The 20,571-nt window shown below is 41.0% G+C and overlaps 1 protein-coding gene and 1 non-coding gene across 2 annotated transcripts; both read left to right on the plus strand.

Moving 5' to 3' along the window:
* The first annotated feature begins 8 nt into the window (after window positions 1–8).
* Window positions 9–19,587, plus strand: PDIA3 (protein disulfide isomerase family A member 3). Its single transcript, NM_001163045.1, is given in 13 exon segments — window positions 9–215; window positions 5,610–5,688; window positions 7,526–7,643; window positions 10,685–10,792; window positions 12,259–12,388; window positions 15,404–15,520; window positions 15,672–15,797; window positions 16,354–16,536; window positions 17,383–17,491; window positions 18,016–18,144; window positions 18,673–18,752; window positions 19,104–19,161; window positions 19,372–19,587. Coding segments are annotated over 13 exon segments (1,518 nt in total). The 5' UTR covers window positions 9–48; the 3' UTR covers window positions 19,486–19,587.
* Window positions 6,439–6,543, plus strand: LOC114109280 (U6 spliceosomal RNA). Its single transcript, XR_003585954.1, has one exon. It is a non-coding gene; the product is annotated as a U6 spliceosomal RNA (small nuclear RNA).
* Window positions 19,588–20,571: the final 984 nt, after the last annotated feature.

The following is a 20,571-nucleotide window of genomic DNA, read 5'->3' on the forward strand; positions in this document are numbered from 1 at the left end:
CCCGACCCTCCTGGCCGCCCCCCGCCCCCCACGCCTTACCTCGTCGCCATGCGCCTCCGCTGCCTAGCGCTGTTCCCGGGCCTGGCGCTGCTCCTCGCCGCGGCCCGCCTCGCTGCTGCCTCCGATGTGCTGGAACTCACGGACGACAACTTCGAGAGTCGCATCACCGACACCGGCTCTTCTGGCCTCATGCTCGTCGAGTTCTTCGCCCCCTGGTGAGGCCACTCAGCCGGGGCGGGAGAGGGGCGGCCGGGTGGGCAGGGGGCGAAGGCGCGGGAACGGTTGGGCCTACGCAGCGTCGGCGCCCTCCATCATTCCGGAGAGCCGGGCTGCGGCCGGCAGGTTTTCCGCCCACGGAGACCCGAGCTGCCTAGCCGAGAGCGGAGAAGTCGGTGCTGATCATCCTGGAAGCGAGAGCTGAGAAGGAGAAAGCGAAGGCCCCTCTCGCGCAGGGCCACATCCTTACCTCGGTGCTCCTGCGGCACTTCCTATTTGCAGAGGGTTTAACCACCCCCTCCCCCCGCCAGCTTCGATGGTGTCTTTAGAGTTTCTGCGTGAGTCAGTGCTACTGTTTTCCATTCTACAGACTAGGCTTTGCGAGGCCTTATATTGGAACCTAACGTTTCACCAAATGCAGAGACCCTGCGCCCCCAGGGTACTTCCTTTCTTCTTGCCCCAGGCAGCCGTTGGTTTCTAGCCAAGGTCACTCAAGTGGCTGCAGAATGGTCATTTGTGCTTTCTTAAGGCAGGCAGTTATTTTGTCCATCGCCTGGTGCACACTTTCTTCGTTCAACTGATGCTTCTCGGCACCAGCAGAATTCAGTTAGAAAGAGTAGATGAACAGAGGAATTCCACCAGAAGCTGTCTAAATGGTCAGTTTCAATTAGGATTTCGGGAAAATGCCAAAGAGGACCCCAGTGAGAAAGTAAGCAGTGTTGGAGAAATACTCCACTTAAGGGTGACTTAACTAGGGTGTAAGTTCCTTAGGATACAGCTGACTGGGGGTGGGGGTGGGGAGAGAGCAAATAGAATTTCTGGCCCAGGAAACCTGAATGTTGGCTTTTTTTTTTTTAAACCGCAAGATATTTATCATAGCAAATAATGATTATCTTAACTCTGGGGACGGCTCAATATAACCATGCTAATTACAGTACTTAATTTTTCTCCTGCCACAGTGACCCTGAATTAAAAAAACTATTTGTATTCAGAAGTCTAAGTAAAAGAAAGTTAGTGGCTAACTTGCATTTACTTCTGTCAGTAACTCTGGTCTTCACTCTACAGGGGCTCAGCCGACTTGAGGGTACACTAGAAATCCTGTAATGAAGACCACCTGAACCAGAAGGGTGTGCTTAGCAACACATTTTCAACTTCTGATAGACTTTGCATCTAGGGTGTTCCCACCACTAACTAGCAGTACTGGTTACACATCACAGGTGGTCTTTATACATCTGTAGAACTCACATTCTCTCAGAAACAACTGGTCTCAATCAAATAACAATGCTGTTGACTTTGAGGGGGTGTTCCAGTAATTAGAACGGCTGTGTGGAGCTGTGTCAAAACTGGGAGGTGCCTCTGTGACTACAGGGGTCAATATGAAGTGAATTGCTGGAGAATTGTGGGCTATCAGACTGTTAGTTTAAAGGAGATTTTTATTTTTACAATTGAGGTGTTCTGTGTTACTTTAAGGGCTTCCCTGGGGGTGCTAGTGGTAAAGAGCTGGCCTGGCAGTGCAGGAGATAAGAGAGACTCGGGTTCGATCCTTGGGTCAGGAAGATTCCCAGGAGGAGGGCATGGCAACCCACTCCAGTATTCTTGCCTGGAGAATCCTTTGGACAGAGGAGCCTGGTAGACTATAGTCCATGGGGTTGCACAGAGTGGGACATGACTGAAGAGACTCAGCACGCTTGCACGTGCTACTTTAAATTGTTACATGTGCTTCCCTAAGAACTGCACAGCCCATTGTGCACTAAACTGTCCCTAAAGTTGGGTGGACCTCTGCTGTGGTGTCACCTTTTAACTGGTCTGGAAGGTAGAGTCATCCTCCATAATGCCTGCAGGAAGGATCAGTTTGCTGAATGAGTAGTTTGGAATCAAGGAAGTCTGTTGATGATGTCCTTATTTCTTCACATTCAGCTATTTTTATTTATTAATATTTTAGCTGAAAATGTTTTCCAGCTGCTATTATTCCTTTGTACTCTTGTTACACGTGAGATAGGAACAGTTAAAGAATCCTTGTTAAGAGTAAAATGGACCTGTTTTGAGCAAGTTGTTTCTCTTATTTGTCTTAGGGTATTTTTTCCACTTTCGTTTTTACAAGTGAAAGTGACAGATTTCTTTGCAGCTGATTCTGTAGCCTAATATTTCCATTATGGAGTCATCATCTATGTAATTTGGAAGAATGGGAGTATCTGAATTTCTTTGGGAATAAGTAGAACTATTTAAACGTGATCATTTCTGAAAATTACTGGTCAGTGTGAAGTTTTAAGTCTTCAGCATCTGCGTGTGTTGTAGGTTTGTGCCCTGTCCTCTGGGGCAATAGTATTAATTAATGATACTTATAGATATAGAAAAAGACTACATGGATAGTATAAAGTGGAATAGTTAATATTTTTCTTATACTGATTTCTTTCCTTGGAATTGCCTCCCCCTCTCCCATCCCAACTTGATCTTTTCAGTAAGATTTAGCTCAGTAGTTAACTTCTCTGGACCACTAATTGGTTGCTCCCTCCGCTGCTGCTGCTAAGTCGCTTCAGTCGTGTCCGACTCTGTGCGACCCCATAGATGGCAGCCCACCAGGCTCCCCTGTCCCTGGGATTCTCCAGGCAAGAACACTGGAGGGGGTTGCCATTTCCTTCTCCAGTACATGAAAGTAAAAAGTGAAATTGAAGTCACTCAGTCATGTCCAACTCTTAGCGACCCCATGGACTGCAGCCTACCAGGCTCATCTGTCCATGGGATTTTCCAGGCAAGAGTACTAGAGTGGGGTGCCATTGCCTTCTCCGTGAGACCCACTCGTCTGGCCTAATTATTTTATACTATTCTCTTCAGATGTTTAAAGGTAGCTGAAGTAAAACTATTCATAAATCTGTTGCCTCATTCTTTTTGGACAATTACTACATATGTATTCAACAGAAATCTCTTAATACATATAACACATTTATTGTCTGTTATCAAAAAGAAAAAGCCCTTCATAGTTCTCTTGAATGAATCATTCTTACTGGTAATTTTACTTTTGCTCTACTATTCCCTTCTGTAAAATACCCTATCCTGTCCTATATGAAGCCTCAAATCTAAGACCCAGATCAGTTCCTTAATACACATTCATTTTTAACCTTTGCACCCATATTATGTTCCCAGAAGCCTAGATTTCTCAGCTAATTTGGTTATTTTATTAAATCAGTTGGGATTTGTGTATTTTTGTTACAACCCACGTGCATGAATTTTTTAATATATTATGGAATACAGAGGATATAATGAGTAATACCATATTTTATGTCTCACAAAGTAAGAAATGCTACCACTGAAACCATGATGTGATTGCAAGCCATATCCCAGTTTTTGATGTTCTAATGCAGTAAAATGTGCATCTGTGAAATACACTATAAGGAATACCATTAATTCACTACCTGCCCAGTCTAAAAAATAAAGCGAGTACAGTTGAAGTCTTCTGTGTGCCCTTTCCCCATGTTACACACTCCCTTGTCCTGAATTTGGTTTTTATCATTTGGTTCTTCTGTACTTTTAGTAAATATGTCTGTGACCCTAGTTCTGTTCAGTCACTCGGTCATGTCTGACTCTTTGCAACCCCATGGACTGCAGTATGCCAGGCTTCCCTGTCCTTCACCAACTCCCGGAGCTTCCTCAGACTCATGTCCATTGATTTGGTGATGCCATCCAACCATCTCATCCTCTGTCGTCCCTTTTCCTGCCTTCAATCTTTCCCAGCATCAGGGTCTTTTCCAGTGAGTCAGTTCTTCTCATCAGGTAGTCAAAGTATTGGAGCTTCAGCTTCAGCATCAGTTATTCCAATGAATATTCAGGGTTGATGTCCTTTAGGATTGACTGGTTTGATCTTGCAGTCAAAGGGATTCTCCAAGAGCCTTCTCCAACACCACAATTCAAAAGCATCAATTATTCAGCGATCCTGCTGCTGCTGAGTCACTTAAGTCATGTCCAACTCTGTGTGTGTCCCCGTAGACGGCAGGCAACCAGGCTCCCCTGTCCCTGGGATTCTCCAGGCAAGAACACTGGAGTGGCTTGCCATTTCCTTCTCCAATGTGTAAAAGTGACATCGCTCAGTCGTGTCCAACTCTTAGCGACCCCATGGACTGCAGCCCACCAGGCTCCTACGTCCATGGGATTGTCTAGGCCAGAGTACTGGAGTGGGTTGCCACTGCCTTCTCTGTCAGCGACCCTAAGCAACATCTAATGTTATGGTTTTTTTTAATATTACTCTTTTTCTGTGTCAGCTTTCTGATGATTATTTTTGAGTAGGACTTCTACGGACTTTGAAGAATATAAATTCTTTATTTTGGTTTAAACGTTTTGGGGGGCAAAGAGTTACTTATTCATCCATTACTAAATAAAATGTGTGACTTTTGGCTATGAAATATGTCAGCTCAAATTTCTTCCTTGTTTCCTTCCGTATGTTTTCTAATTCTATTTTTGCTGTCTGTGGAGAGGTGGAAGAACTATGCACCTTCTCTGAGGGATCCATCTGCAACCTGTTGGTTTTGAAGAGATGATATATAGTGATGCTAGCTGTGTACTGTTATACTGTTCCCCATGTTGCAAGTACAGTGTGCCTAAGGGACTGGTAGGGCTTCTGGGCAGAGGAGCAGGTGTTATGATGGCCCTCTGGGAAAATACCCTAATTGACAGAATGCTTTATCCTCATGAGTTGTTATAGTCAGGTGAACTGTGTAGGGCTTCGCTGGTGGTACAAAGGTTAAAGTGTCTGCCTGCAATGTGGGAGACCTGGGTTCGATCCCTGGGTTGGGAAGATCCCCTGGAGAAGGAAATGGCAACCCACTCCAGTATTCTTGCCTGGAGAATCCCCTGGACGGAGGAGCTTGGTGGGCTACAGTCCACGGGTCGCAAAGAGTCGGACATGACTGAGTGACTTCACTTTCACTTTCACTTTATCCTCATGAGCTGCTATAATCAGGGGAACTGTGTAGCCGTAAAAAGCAGGCTTGCTTCTTAGGTACAGCTTTTAGATTCTTTCCCATTATAGGTTATTACAAGATGTTGAATATAGTTCCCTGTGCCATACGGTAAGCCCTTATTTACCATACAGTATTGTGTATATGTTAATTCCAGATGCCCAGTTTATCCTCCCACCCCCACTGCACTTTTAATTGAGAAGATAGATGCTGTTTTTGACTGAGTCAGTCCTACAGAGTAGATCACAGGCTTGAGATAATTGTACCTTTACTTCTCAGAGATCTGATTAACCTTATCAGTGCTGGAGGTTGTTCAGGTGATGTGTTTTCTTTTGGAAGCAGCTGTTAGTCAAAAGTAGTAGTATAATTTGAAGTCCTTCCTAGAGAAACAAAATTAACAAACTTATAGGATATATAATCTTTTTCTTTAACATATTTACATAGGTGTGGACACTGCAAAAAGCTTGCCCCAGAGTATGAAGCTGCAGCTACCAGATTAAAAGGAATAGTCCCATTAGCAAAGGTGAGTATAGGCAAATTCTTCATTAAAGGAAACAAAGTATTTTAAATAGTAATTGGTTAACAATTAACATTGATTTTCTTTGTTCATAATTGCTAAGAAGAGAGAAAACAAGGTTCTGGGCAGATACACAACTGACTGTTGATCAGTTTCAACAGTTTGAAAGATTAAAAGATTTGAAAGATTAAAAGTGGTGAAACTAAGGGAAATACTGGCGTAAGAAAAAAGTAAGATATATGGTAAATAAGAAGGGGCAAATATGGAAAGTAAAATTACAGTAGACATGGTTAGAGGAAAATTATCAGAGTAAATGAGTTCCCTAAATTACTATATGCTAGTCACAGTGATGGGAATAGGAAGATGACAAGAGGATGTTAAGTGAGTAACTGGTCAACTGTAAACTTAGTATTTGCTTTTACAGTCAAAGTAATGCTTCCAGAATTTGTCATTGTTGTGTCGCAAACTCCTAGTTGCTCCAGTCTAAAAGTTCATATCTTACCAGCCTCAAGTAAATAATTCATACCTACCTATATAGGGCTGTTTTTGAAAACTGATTTTTTTTTTTAATTTATTACTTTGGCTGCACTGGGTTTTAGTTGCAGCATGTTGGATCTAGTTCCCTGATGAGGGATTGAACCCAGGCCCCCAGCATTGGGAGCATGGACTCTTAGCCGCTGGACGACCCGAGAAATTCCTGAAAGCTACTTTTAATCCTGATGTTCTGTGGCAACTTGCCATAGAAAAGAGTTTGGTGCTCGCTTCGGCAGTGCATATACTAAAATTGGAATGATACAGAGAAGATGAGCATGGCCCCTGTGCAAGGATGATGCCCAGATTCATGAAGTGTTCCATATTTTTGTACATTACCATATGTAAAATGGATAGCCAACAGGAATTTGCTGTATGGCTCAGGAAACTCAAACAGGGGCTCTGTATCAACCTAGAGGGGTGGGATGGAGAGGGAGATGGGAGGGAGTTTCAAAAAGGAGGGGATACATGTATACCTATGGCTGATTCATGTTGAGGTTTGACAGAAAACAGCAAAATTCTGTAAAGCGATTATCTTTCAATAAATAAATTAATTTTAAAAAGAAAAAGTTTCTGTCATGATTTTATTCCTGCCTCATGTGGCTGTCACCTGTGTTACTATAGATACATTACTATTCTGAACTTCAGAATAGTTATGTTAAGGCATTGGGATCATTCCTCAGAATCTTGTGTAGATTAAATGAGGTAATACATGCAAAGTGCTGGCTGCATTACCTTGCTCAGAAGAAGTGGTTAAATAGATGGAAAATTGTTTTTTGTCTTCCTGGTAGGTCTCACTAGATCTATCTGTCATGTTATAGTTTAGCCCAGATTCAGACTAGCTCAGGGAGCTTGTTTAAATATCCGTACCTTTGCTAATAACCATTTGTGACTTGCTAAATCAAATTATACCCCACCTGATGGTGATATATCAATCCATACATCCCATTGATGATAATCATTATCAAAGTAATCCACTATTACTAATTTAAGTGATTTATCCCTCGCATATTCTGAGGGATGGGGAAAGGGTGGAATAATTACTTTAGACAATAGAGACTCCCAGGGTAGAATTTAAATAGTCATTTGTGCATTTTATATGAGGCCCTGGAATCTAAATTTTAGAGTTCCTGTTAGGTGGTTCTGATGTAGCTAGACCAACACCAGTCTGCCTTTAAAAGCTAGTGTCTGTGGGATGCGTGTCAAGAATTGCTTGATATTTTGATTTGACCACTCTTCATGTTTTGGGAATGTGGGAAAAGCCTGCAGCAGATTTTTGGATAACAAATGGTTCATGTATTTTCATCTTTAGGTGGATTGTACTGCCAACACGAACACCTGTAATAAGTATGGAGTGAGTGGGTATCCAACCCTGAAGATATTTAGAGATGGTGAAGAATCAGGTGCCTATGATGGGCCTAGGACTGCCGGTAAGGAACCTGAATTACATTTTGGAAATTGGAACTCTTTGGGTCCTCTGTTCTTTGTAGTGGAAACATGACATTTTCTATACAACATACTTAAAAATTCCTCATCTAAGAGGTCAATTTTGGACACTTGACAAAAGACTTTGCTAACTGAACAGATTATGTAAGTAATATAGAAAATACTTACGGTTGATTTATAAGGTTTACCAGGCATTTTTTTATTTGACAGGTATTTATTGAGTACTGACTCTGTGCCAGATACTATAGTATGGTGCCCAGAATTTATTGATGAATAAAGCAGCCATGGTTCTCACTCTTATGATGCTTATATTCTGGGCAATGAAGGCAGCACACAGGTTTAAAAATATCATACATAGATAACCACATCACATCCATCAGGATAACTACTACTAAAAAAGAAAAGAACAGGTGTTGGCAAGGGTGGCGAAATTGGAACTCTTGTGCAATGTTGATGTGAATTTGACATAAAATAGTGCATGCAGCCACTATGGAAAACAGCACAGCAGTTCCGAAAAAGATACAAATATAATTACTGTATGATCCACCAGTTGCACTTCTGAGTATATACTTAAAAGAATTAAAAGCAGAGTCTAGAAGAATTATATATAAATTGTATTTAATACAGTGGAATATTACTCAGTCTTAAAAAGTTAGTTCTGATGTGCTGTGAAATGGTGAACCTTGAAAACATGCTAAGTGAGATAAGCCAGTCACTAAGAGACAAATACTATGTCATTCCACTTGTATGAGATTCCTTTAGTAGTCAGTGTGTATGCTATATTATTATACACATCAATAATCTATATGGATAAGATAAATTCAGTTAGTTATAAGAGCATTAAAGAGGAGAAAAATAAAACTGTATGATGTGATAGTGATTGGGGGTAGGAGTACTACATAATTATAATGGTGGTTATGGAGGTAACCTTTGAGCTGAATGCTCAGAAGGAGCTAGCCATGAGAATATGTGGACCAGAGCTTTCCAGGCAGAGGGAAAACAGGTGCAAAAAGACCCTAAGACATCACTGAGCTTGATGTGTTCAAGGGACAGAAGGACCTTGTGGCTGGAATATAATTAGCAAGGATGACAGGAGAGGTTTGGGAGGTAAGTGGTCTGGCCCTGGTTGGTAGGGCCCATAATGGATGAGAAAATATATTTTGGACAGTTTTATCTTGAGTCTCACAATTAACTGGGCATATTTTAACAGCTAAGAGGAAGGTTCACTCAGTTTGGGCATTTTAGGTGACGTGGAATTTTTTCAGCGTGTATGATTGTTACTTGTACACAAAGCTCTATATAACATGGCCCCTGCCTAACTCGAGTGTCACCTCAAGACTGTTTCACTTTAGGACCTTTGTCCTGATTGTCTTCACAGTCTGAGATGACCTTCCCCCATGTTTGCATGGCTGCTTTTTGTCATTCAGATCCTGGCTTAAATTTCACTTCCCAGGGAATTGCCTGGTGGTACACTGGTGCTTTCACTGCTGGGACCTGGGTTTAATCCCTGGTCGGGGAACTAAGATTTCACAAACTGGGTAGTATGCCATGCCCCAATCAAATTCTCTTTCTAACAGACTACCAAACCTAAGGTAGCCAGTCATACACTTAACAGCCTCTTCATTCTCTGCATAGCACTGGTTACTATCTGATAATATATATTTTAATATTCTTTGTTTAATTAATTTGTTAGCTGTGCTGGATCTTAGTTGCAACTCGTGGACTTCTGAGTTGCAGGATGCATGCAGGATCTGGTTCCCCAACCAGGGATCGAACTCCCTGCATTGAGAGCCGGAGTCTTACCCACTGCACTACCAGGAAAGTCCCACTATCTGATACTTTAGATTGCTTACTTATTTGGGGATTTAGTTGGAGATTTACTTATATTGTAAGCTCCAGGAGATCAGTAATAAACTGGTTGCTCAGCACTCCTGTTATACCTCTCAGAGAATTTTAAATACTCAGGGAAAAAAGTAACACTGTTCATCATACCCCTGAGGTAAAGTTCTTTATGATAATTTATATGAGGCCAAGGATTTGTTACCTGATTCAATGTACCTATTTTTAGAACGCATTCCTTTACCTTCTGGTTGCTGCGCACAGGCTTTTTCTGCCCAGCGCTGGGGTGCCTCTCTAGCTGTGGCGCACGGGCCTCTCGGCGCGTGAGCGCGGGGCCCTACACACAGGGACTCAGTAGCTGGGCTCTTGGCCCTCAAGCATGCAGGCTTCAGTAGTTGTGGTGCGTGGGCTGACTTGCTCCTCAGCATGTGGGATCTTCCCGGACAAGGAATCAAGCCCGTGTCCCCTGCATTGGCAGGTGGATTCTCACCTACTCTGCCACCAGAAGATGACATTTTGAGTGAAGACCTAAAGGAGGAAGTGAGGAAGGAAGCCAGGTGGTTATCTGAAAGACTGAGGCAGAGAGCAGCGTGCTCAAGGGCATCATTTATGTGGCTGTAAACACTTCCCTGTATAACTGGTAGGGCTATAAATAAGGACCGTCTCTTTGGGAGCCAGTTAACAGTGATAAACGCATGTCCTCTTTTTGACCCAGTGAGTCCACTTTTAGGAAGTTACCCTACAGATAGACTCAATCATGTGTAAAAGGACATTAGTACAAGGTTGTTTATGGCAGTATCATAGCAGCAAGAAATTGGAAACAAACGTTCATCAATTGTGGCTGGTTAAATTATGTTACATCCATACAGTGGAATACTATGTGGCAATAAAGATTGAGATAACTCTGTATGTTTACTGACGTAATTATCTCTAAATTTTATTAAATGGCAAAAACAAAATACAGAGCAGCGTATGTGTATGCTACCTTTAGAGGAGCAAAGAAAGTATGTCTGGAGGGATATATAAAAAACTGACGTGTTATCCTATGAGGAGGAAACTGGGTAACTAGGGACAGGAAGAAAATGTCATTGTATATGTTTAACTTTTCCAGCTTTAAATCAGGTGAATGGTTGGTTACTTTTCAAAAATTATAAATTTGTGTTGCTATAATCTTTTGTCTTTTAAGATGGAATTGTCAGCCACCTGAAGAAACAGGCTGGACCAGCTTCAGTTCCTCTCAAGTCTGAGGAAGAATTTGAAAAGTTCATTAATGATAAAGATGCTTCTGTGGTGGGTAAGTAGCAAGTTTGATTGTGCCACCAGATCGTCAATATGGTTTCAAAAGTCCTCTGAGTAAACAATCAGGTTAAAATTGTTTAGGAAGCCTTCTGGGCAGTTAAAAGACAACTCGCAAAACTAGGTCAGTGTTACTATTAATGTAATATGGGGGAAAAGTGGTTTTTATTTGAGTGGCTTGGTATTCTTACAGATGTAAAGATTTAATGTCAACTAAAATAGGAATAGCTTTAGTTTTTCCTGTTACTTCTTAAACACCTGAGATTTAACTCAGATAATAAGACTGAAAATGGGATTTTAAAGGGGGAGGGTATAAGTAAGTGATAAACCTCTGTAGCTGCTACTTTCACAGTTGTAGAAGAATTTACAATTTAAGATTGAATTGCTGGCTTTGTGTGTATTTTTACAGCAATCTTTGCTTTTTCAGATGTTAGCATATCTCATTATTTTTAAAATAACTTCACCAGTTAAACACATTCTACATCTTGAGTGTTCTTTGTTTTGCTTTAAATGTGTTGTATAATACATTTGACTTAAATTTAAACATACAGCCTTGTGCTTCTCTTAATCTCCTTGTTATTGTAATAAAACTGACTTTCTGGCAGTAGAGGATGGTCTATCATTTAAGTTTGACTAAAAGTCACTTCTTATCCGGATTTTACTCATTCTGTGTATGTATGTGTGTTTTATTTATATAGGCTGTTCTCCGTCTTTGTTGCTATGCAGACTTTTCTCTAGTTGCAGGGGCTACTCTCTGGTTACGGTGCAAGGACTTCTCATTGCAGTATCTTCTCTTACTGCAGAGCATGGGGTCTAGGGCACTCGAGCTTTAGTAATTACAGTTCTCAGGCTCCAAAGTTCAGGCTCAGTAATTGTGGTGTGCAGGACTAGCTGCTCTGCGGCATGTGGGATCTTCCTGGCCTAAGGATCGAACCCGTGTCCCCTGCATTGTACGTGGATTCTTTACCTCTTTGCCACCTGGGAAGCCCTGAGTCTGTATTTTTTACAAGGAGTTAACCATAAGTAGACATTTAATAAACACTTTACTAGATTTGAAGTTCTGAAGATACAAGACATAGAAAAAATATGGTGAATTAATTTACATTTTATTTTGACATGCTGCCTTATTAACTCCTCTGACACCTAAAATAGTCCCTGAAGCTCTAAGGAGTTAAGCAATATGCTCAAATTTTTCAACTGTGCAAAACTAGAATTAAGACTTGAACCCTGACAAATTATCTCCCTCAGCTTCCTCAAGAACATTTTTTTTTAAGGGTAGAGAAAGGATTGTTATCCTAAATATTTTGTTGAATATCCTCAGTAGTCATGGCGAAGCAGAACTGATCCTCCCTATCTTGCTTTGCTTATCCATAATAAAGGCTTTGACGAATAGAGGAGTTTTAAAGTTTTGAATATGTCTCAGCACTTACTGTTTCTTTCTTGTGTTTGACATTTTCTGTATAGGTTTTTTCAAGGATTTATTCAGTGAAGCTCACTCTGAGTTTCTAAAAGCAGCCAGCAACTTGAGGGATAACTACCGGTTTGCACATACCAATATTGAATCTCTGGTGAACAAATACGATGATGATGGAGAGTAAGTAACTGAGTTGAATGCCCTTGTAGATATGCACCTTGACCGAGTACTATTGTGTGAACTGGTGTTGTTTTTCTTTTCTTTCTTTTTTTTTTTTTAAGATTTTAAAAAATCTTTTGGCCATGCCTCGTGGCATATGGGATCTTAGTTTCCCAATCAGGGATCAAACCCAGCCCCCTGCATTGGAAGGTGGAATCCTAACCACTGGACTAGACTGAACTGGTGGTTTTTAAGCCTAATTTTTCCAAAAGCTTTACTGAGCACGTATTAGGCAGTAAGCTAAGTTCTGGAAACTGTTGCTGCCCTTGAGGGGCATCTAGTAGCAGGAGATAGTAAATATATTAAAAAATACAAGTGTCAGTGAGCATTACAGGTATTCTGATAGAAATTAGGCAGAGTACCAGAAGTACATAGGAGGGATCAGGAGTAGTATCAGGGGAAAAAAAAATTCATAGAGAAAGTGACTCTTGAGGTGTATCTTGAAAGATAAATTTTTCTGGGCAGGTTATGGTGGGAGATAAAGATTATTCCATGTAGAACAGCAGGAGGGAAGGCCTCGAGATGTGAAATAACCTAGGTGTGTTGGAACCTGTATTACTGCTGAAGTATTGTTCATAGATGAGGTCATCGTGAAAGGTAAGGTTGGAGAGGTCAGCAGAGACCAAACTAGAGAAGACCTAAGTGCCATACAGAAAAATGTAGATTTTATCATTTAGACATTTGAGAGCCATTGAAAGACTTTGAGCTAGAGAGTCATGTGATGAATTTTGTGTTTCAGAGGAAAAGTCAGTGGCACTCATATAGTGGAGGTTTGAAAGGGGAGGGATGGCAGAGCAGTCAGGAGAGTCTCAGGGTGGCACAAGGAGGTTAAGCTTTAGTCGCTATACGTGGCAGAACTAGGCTAGAACCTGTGCTGCTGGACGATCTGGCTGCACAGTTGTTGGGCTTTGCCATGAGGCTCTATGCTCATTAAGCACACCACATATCAGCCTGTTAACCTTAGATTTGTTCACTGTGTCTGCCTCTCACACTTGCCATTAAAGGCGGCGATCAGCCTCTGATCAGAAGTCTTATTTAGGAGACTTTGTAAGAAGGGTGTCCTAAGGCCTTCATGTGTACCCCAATGCCATATCATCATTAAAGATCACATCTGGAACTGATTTCAATTTTTTGACAGCAGCTGCTCTGAAACTTGGTCAGTCTGTCAGTTCAGTCGCTCAGTTATGTCCGACTCTTTGTGACCCCATGAATTGCAGCACACCAGGCCTCCCTGTCCATCACCAACTCCCGGAATTCACCCCAACTCATGTCCATTGAGTCGGTGATGCCATCCAGCCATCTCATCCTCTATCGTCCCCTTTTCCTCTTGCCCCCAATCCCTCCCAGCATCAGAGTCTTTTCCAGTGAGTCAACTCTTTGCATGAGGTGGCCAAAGGATTGGGGCTTCAGATTCAGCATCAGTCCTTCCAAAGAACACCCAGGACTGATCTCCTTTAGAATGGACTGGTTGAATCTCCTTGCAGTCCAAGGGACTCTCAAGAGTCTTCTCCAACACCACAGTTCAAAAGCATCAATTCTTTGGCACTCAGCTTTCTTCACAGTCCAACTCTCACATCCGTACATGACCACTGGAAAAACCATAGCCTTGACTAGACAGACCTTTGTTGGCAAAGTAATGTCTCTGCTTTTGAATATGCTGTCTGGGTTGGTCATAACTCTCCTTCCAAGGAGTAAGCGTCTTTTGATTTCATGGCTGCAACCACCATCTGCAGTGATTTTGGGCTCCAAAAAAATAAAGTCTGACACTGTTTCCCCATCTATTTCCCATGAAGTGATGGGACCAGATGCCGTGATCTTAGTTTTCTGAATGTTGAGCTTTAAGCCAACTTTTTCAATCTCCTCTTTCACTTTCATCAAGAGGCCAATGCTGCTTTAAAAAGTAAAAGTCTTAGATTTAGATTCTTGGTTGCCCAGCATGTTTGTATTAGGTCCTTTTTCGCTATGTAGTTTCCCTGTATGCTATGAAAATACCTGTGTTTTAAAATTGACATAAAGTTCATAGTTAATGTTGGAAGAGTTGAGAGGGGGCTATAAGGACTTGAAGATGCTGACACCTAGCCCCAAACAAGTGATATAGCTGTATATGGGTGTGTATAGTATGGAGAGGAGGAATGAATGAAGGAGAAGTAAAAGCAAGAGGCAAGACACTAATGGTTAGAACAGTGATATTTTCTGGGAATGTTTGTATTAGATACAAATCGGTGACTCAGAACCAAATTGGGGTTCGGTGTTAGCTAAATAAAAGGCTATAAAGTAAAAAGGAATTTCCTTCAAATGTTCAGTGGAATGAGGAAAACTTGGCTTAGGGAGAGAGGCAAAGTATTACCAGCAAGGGAAAATTACGTAAACTGGGTTTACTGGGATAGAAAAATCTAGAATCAAAAAATTTCTAATGAACTGAACCTAAACATTATCTATAATCATATAGAATTTCTATAACTGGAAGGGATCTTAACTATATTTTCTCTATTGAAGTAATTTTCTTACTGTATGGGAAAGTTGAATTTTCAAGGAGAGTGTCAGTGTATGGGAAAGTTGAATTTTCAAGGAGAGTGTCAGGGCAAGATAGCTTCCAATAAGAGCAAGTTCTACTTTCTCTTATTTGTACATATTGGGGCTTTAGGGTATGTTGGGTACTTTTTTCTGATGTTTTTAAAGGTGTGGAAATTGTCTACTCTAACCCCCTTTCGTACTGATGTAAAAGCTGAAGCACTGAAGAATTGAACTGATAGCTGGCCGAAGATCTTTGAAGTTAGTTGGTAGAACAAGAATTAGAATTAAGGTCTCCTAACTTTCCAACCTAGGTTTATTAAAACCAGTCATTGCACTTGAGATTAAAGTGGTAAGCTCCTTAGCGTTGATGAGAGGATCATGTTGTAGATAGTTTGAGCTTTAAATAATAAAAGATGGGAGATAGTTCTTCTGCTGTCAACCTACTAAATTTTTTTTTTTAAGGGGTATCACCTTGTTTCGTCCTTCCCATCTGACGAACAAGTTTGAAGACAGGACTGTGTCATATACAGAACAGAAAATGACCAGTGGGAAGATTAAAAGATTTATTCAGGAAAACATGTGAGTACATCTTTATACTTTTTTTGGCATTTCTTGGCTTCGTTTTAGTTTTTTTCATCCTAGTTATTAAGCATACTATCAGTTATTTAATGTTAACTTCATAATATAGATAAAAACCTGCCAAATTTGATAATGGATTCTGTCATTTCAGTTTTGGTATCTGCCCTCACATGACAGAAGACAATAAAGATTTACTACAGGGCAAGGATTTACTTATCGCTTACTATGATGTGGACTACGAAAAGAACGCTAAAGGTTCCAACTACTGGAGAAACAGGTAATAAGAATAACTTCTCCCCTTTGTAGACAAGTTTCCGCAGTGCATAAACAGTTTCTTCTAACTATCCTGTTGCCATGTGTGATCAAGGACAAATAAACTATTTCCAAAAACTACTGGGCATATCTTCCACAGGTGTTCCTTTGCCTTATGATACAGCTGATTCCTGCCCTCCCAGAAAAGGTGCAGATGCCATCTAAAATGTCCTTTAACACATTGTGCCTTGTTGCCCATTGAGACCCTCAGTGCACTTTATCCTTACAGATTTTCATTCTGGATTAGTTATTAATGCCTGCAGTATTTTATATTATATAATATGGCAGCATTCAGTGGGAATGGACTGTTTGCCTGAATATCACTGGTTTGGCAGTGAAGTTCAGTAGGACCTTGGAGTACACCATAATCCTATGTCAGTGCACAAGAATACAAGTTCAGACTGATTCCAGAGGGCTGCAGGGACTCTTAAATGTTGCTTTCTACTTTCTTGCTTCTTGGTTTCAGAAGTGATTTACCATCCTGGTGTACTCTTGGCATAAATCTCCCTTGTTTCCCACAGAGTGATGATGGTGGCAAAGAAATTCCTGGATGCTGGAAAGAAACTCCATTTTGCTGTAGCTAGCCGCAAAACCTTTAGCCATGAACTTTCAGATTTTGGCTTGGAAAGCACTACTGGAGAGATTCCTGTTGTTGCTGTCAGAACCGCAAAAGGAGAGAAGTTTGTCATGCAGGAGGAGTTCTCGTGAGTTACAAGTTAGCGTGGGTTTGGGATTTGATTCTGCAAAGATGCCGTTAAAGCCTTTGACACTACTGAGGATGTATAAAGAAGAACACTGGAATGTGAAGCTAGGTTAAGACCCATGACTGTCATTTTTCTGAATTAATTAGTTATAGATATTTTAAGGATCATGATTCTTAATAAATTTTGAAAAGCAAAAAAGATGGCAGCTTGGAATTCTTACATGACTATTTCCACCCTGCCATTAAATATAGTAAATAGAGAACACTAGATAGCCTCTTTGAGACTGATGTAATTTCAGACCAAACTAGTCCCCTCCCATCCCTACAGAATGTCTTTGTTCTTGGAATACCACATTGGCCTAAAGTAAACTCAGGAAATTGGAGACATCTTAAGACAAAACCAGACAGTTTTGACCATCACCTTCTGAGACTTTGGGAGATTAAAACAAGAGAAAATTTTCCTGTGAGTGAAGCCAGTAGAACAAGATACCATAAATAGGCACTGTTCTCCAGAGCAACAAAGTAAGACCTGGTTCTTTTGCAGAATTGAATTTCCAGAAGGACCAATGTGTTCTTCTTTCTCTGACCTTTCTAATCCACAAAGAACACTAGAAGTACAAGAAGGTGGTGGTTTCTCATTCAGTCTGTAGTTCTGCATATTGAGAAATGAGGACCCCCCCCCCCCGCTTTTTTTTTTTTTTTTTAACTTCCAGTTACTTCCTAGGGTTGAAACTTAAGCTAAAACAGAAACAGTTAAGCTAAAGTGGAAACTTCTCTAAAAATTACCTTTAGTTCTCTCATTGGTGGGAGTATGTTAACAAGCTCATCTTTGTCTTTCTAATATCAGGCGTGATGGCAAGGCTCTTGAGAGGTTCCTGGAGGATTACTTCGATGGCAACCTGAAGAGATACCTGAAGTCTGAGCCTATCCCAGAGAGCAATGATGGGCCTGTAAAGGTGAGGTGCTCACAGGGACCTCGAACCCCTACACAGCTGCCTCTCCTCATTTCTTTATTCCCAAAATGCTGGGTCTCAGTGAAGACAAGGTTGGCTATTGAGTTTCTGTTTTTGTTTGTCCTTACCTCTCTCATCATAAATTAAGCATTGGCAGAGCTCATAATGCTTAATAGGGGAATTTTATGATATTTGTATTAGGGCTCAGTGACTCTTTGGGACAGAACAAGCTAACCCCTAAGAGTAGTTGTAAGATTGTTGCTGTAAGATTATTTTAAGGAAGAGTTGGGTAGCACTTGTTTCCTGTGACTTTTTGAACTCAGTCTGACAGGTGACAGACACGGGAGTGAGTTGCTTTCTGGGGAATGGTAATATCTTAATAAAGCCTGAAAGTGCAAGTTGGATTTCAGTAATGTATTTTCAGTGGCAACACAACCAGTTTGAGAGGGATTGAGTCCAGGAACAAATACAGCTCATGAGTGTATTCAACTGGCCTTACCAACTAGAGAATCTTCTGTGTTTTCCAGGTAGTGGTAGCAGAGAATTTTGATGAAATAGTGAATAATGAAGATAAAGATGTGCTGATTGAGTTTTATGCTCCTTGGTGTGGTCACTGTAAGAATCTGGAGCCTAAGTATAAAGAACTGGGAGAGAAGGTAAGTGTGAAGTATATTATAAATTGAATTTGAGTTGGAAGTTAGCATCGGCTATTGATTAATAGTTACCCTAATTAGTTCAGAACTTAGGCACTGGTGGATTTTCTTTCAGCTGTCTCCTGTGCACTGTCTCCTGACTGTACTCTGAGCTTACTCAGTGCCTTAGATACCTGCTTTAACTTTCCACTCCTCAGACTCCATCTAGATTATGATTAAAAGTACCTTGGCCTCTGAATTTGGTAATGGCTTATATGAATTCATTATATTCCTCCATCTTAAATCACTTGTCTTAGCTGATGTCTTCCTTAGGCCAGGTAATTTTGCAGGTGTCTGTATATAGTCTTAATATGTAGGAACCAAGAGAGAAAAGGGAAGTTTATGGGAAGTTTGATACTTCTGAAAGTATCACTACTTTTTCCGGCTCAGCAAAAAAACCTATCCAGCTGTTAATGGTTTTAAGTCCTAAATTGACTGTGTCCCTCTTCACTGAAAACTTGAAACTTAAAGACCTAACCTTTTTATTAACAGCTCAGAAAAGATCCAAATATTGTCATAGCCAAGATGGATGCTACAGCCAACGATGTGCCTTCTCCATATGAAGTCAGAGGGTAAGTAGATTAAAAGCTAGTAAAAGTGTCTAGGCAATTGATAGGAAAAAATGAGCTTGTAAATCATTTTTATATTGGGCATGGTTTGGAGAGTCCTCATATCCCAATTGAACACAGAACCACCAGTGCCTTCCTGGCTTCAGGTTTCTGCAGCATGGGCCCTCATGACTGCCCCAGACCTTGTGAGCTTTCATATTCCTGTGTTCTAATAGGATGTAACCTTGTCACTGAAGGACAAAGTATCTGGTCAGATTAGAAATCATGAAGAAAAGTTATTCCTAGAAACAGTTATTAGGGAAGTGTATATTAGAGTTACTCTGAAATTTCTTCAACTCTTTCTTCTTTTCCCAGTTTTCCTACCATCTACTTCTCTCCAGCCAACAAGAAGCAGAATCCAAAGAAATATGAAGTAAGTGCATTGTCTCATCTCCCCACAAATACAGACACACGCATACAGATCCAGTTCTTTAACTGAATTTATATAAGTGGAAACTCAACTCTAATGGTCAATATGGTTGCTCATGTGCTTTTTAAAATACAAAAGGCTTCCTATTGAGAGGGGAGAAAACCCACAGTTTTTTAAAAGGTTAAATTTTCAGAGTTATCTTTCTGTTTTCAGGGTGGCCGTGAATTAAGTGATTTTATTAGCTATCTAAAGCGAGAGGCTACAAACCCCCCTGTAATTCAAGAAGAAAAACCCAAGAAGAAGAAGAAGGCACAGGAGGATCTCTAAAGCAGCAGCCAAACATCATACCACTTTGTCAAAGGACTTTTCCACCAGAGATGGGAAAACCAATGGGGAGGACTGGGACCCGTATGGAATTACTGCCTCTCAGGGCTGAGAGGACAGAATGGTTATAATCTGAGTCCTGTTAAATTTTCTCTAAACTGTTTCTTAGCTGCACTGTTTATGAAAATACCAGAACCAGTTTATGTTTGTGGTTTTGGGAAAAATTATTTGTGTTGAGGGGAATGTTGTGGGGGTGGGGGGAATTGAGTTGGGGGGTTATTTTCTAATTTTTTTTGTACATTTGGAACAGTGACAATAAATGCGCCCCCTTTATACTGTCTTTTCTCCATGAGTTGGGGAACCAAAGGTTCTCTAGACCAGCAGTGTCCAGTAGAACTTTATGCTATGATAGAAATGTTCTATAATCTTCATTGCCTAATACCTATTGCTGTTGAGCATTTGAAATGTAGCTAGAACCATATTTTAGATTTTCATTAAACAGTTATGTGTAGGGCGAGTAACTACCATGATGGTCCGTACAGCTGTCTGCACTGGGTCCATAGTTAATCACCTGCAAATCATTTCCAAATTTCATCTCCTTCTATCCTTATAGAACAGGTGAAGGACCTTTCTTGTTGGGCTGTTGCTGGCCTCCCATGCCCTAAGGTTGGGTTGCTATTTATCCTTGCCGTGCAGCTGAGCATGTTTATACCTCCCAGGGGCTATTCTCTGCCCAGAAATGCCCTGTGTGGGTGTGGCACCAGGTTGGGGTTCATTCAAGCTGTTTCAGGAATTGCTGACGCTGATGGGTACAGCTCTCTCCCCCAAAGCCCAGGGTGTGGTTGTTAACTTCCTTCTCCAGGGGAAACGGGAAAGGCAGTGTCCTTCTTGGTTGTGAGTGAAATATCCACTTTCTTATGCAGCAGTGAGGAACAAAAAGGATAGGACTGGCAAAAGAATTGAACCATTTCCCTCTTCCTTTTTTTGGGTAAATCCAAATCCTATCTACAGTTATAGTTTTGAGTTATTGGATACTTCTAGATAGGACCCCTAGTTGTAGGTGATCCTCATTCTCCATGTTTGGAGAAA

This window comes from Ovis aries, chromosome 18 (assembly GCF_016772045.2).
Source record: "Ovis aries strain OAR_USU_Benz2616 breed Rambouillet chromosome 18, ARS-UI_Ramb_v3.0, whole genome shotgun sequence".
Taxonomy (NCBI): domain Eukaryota; kingdom Metazoa; phylum Chordata; class Mammalia; order Artiodactyla; family Bovidae; genus Ovis; species Ovis aries.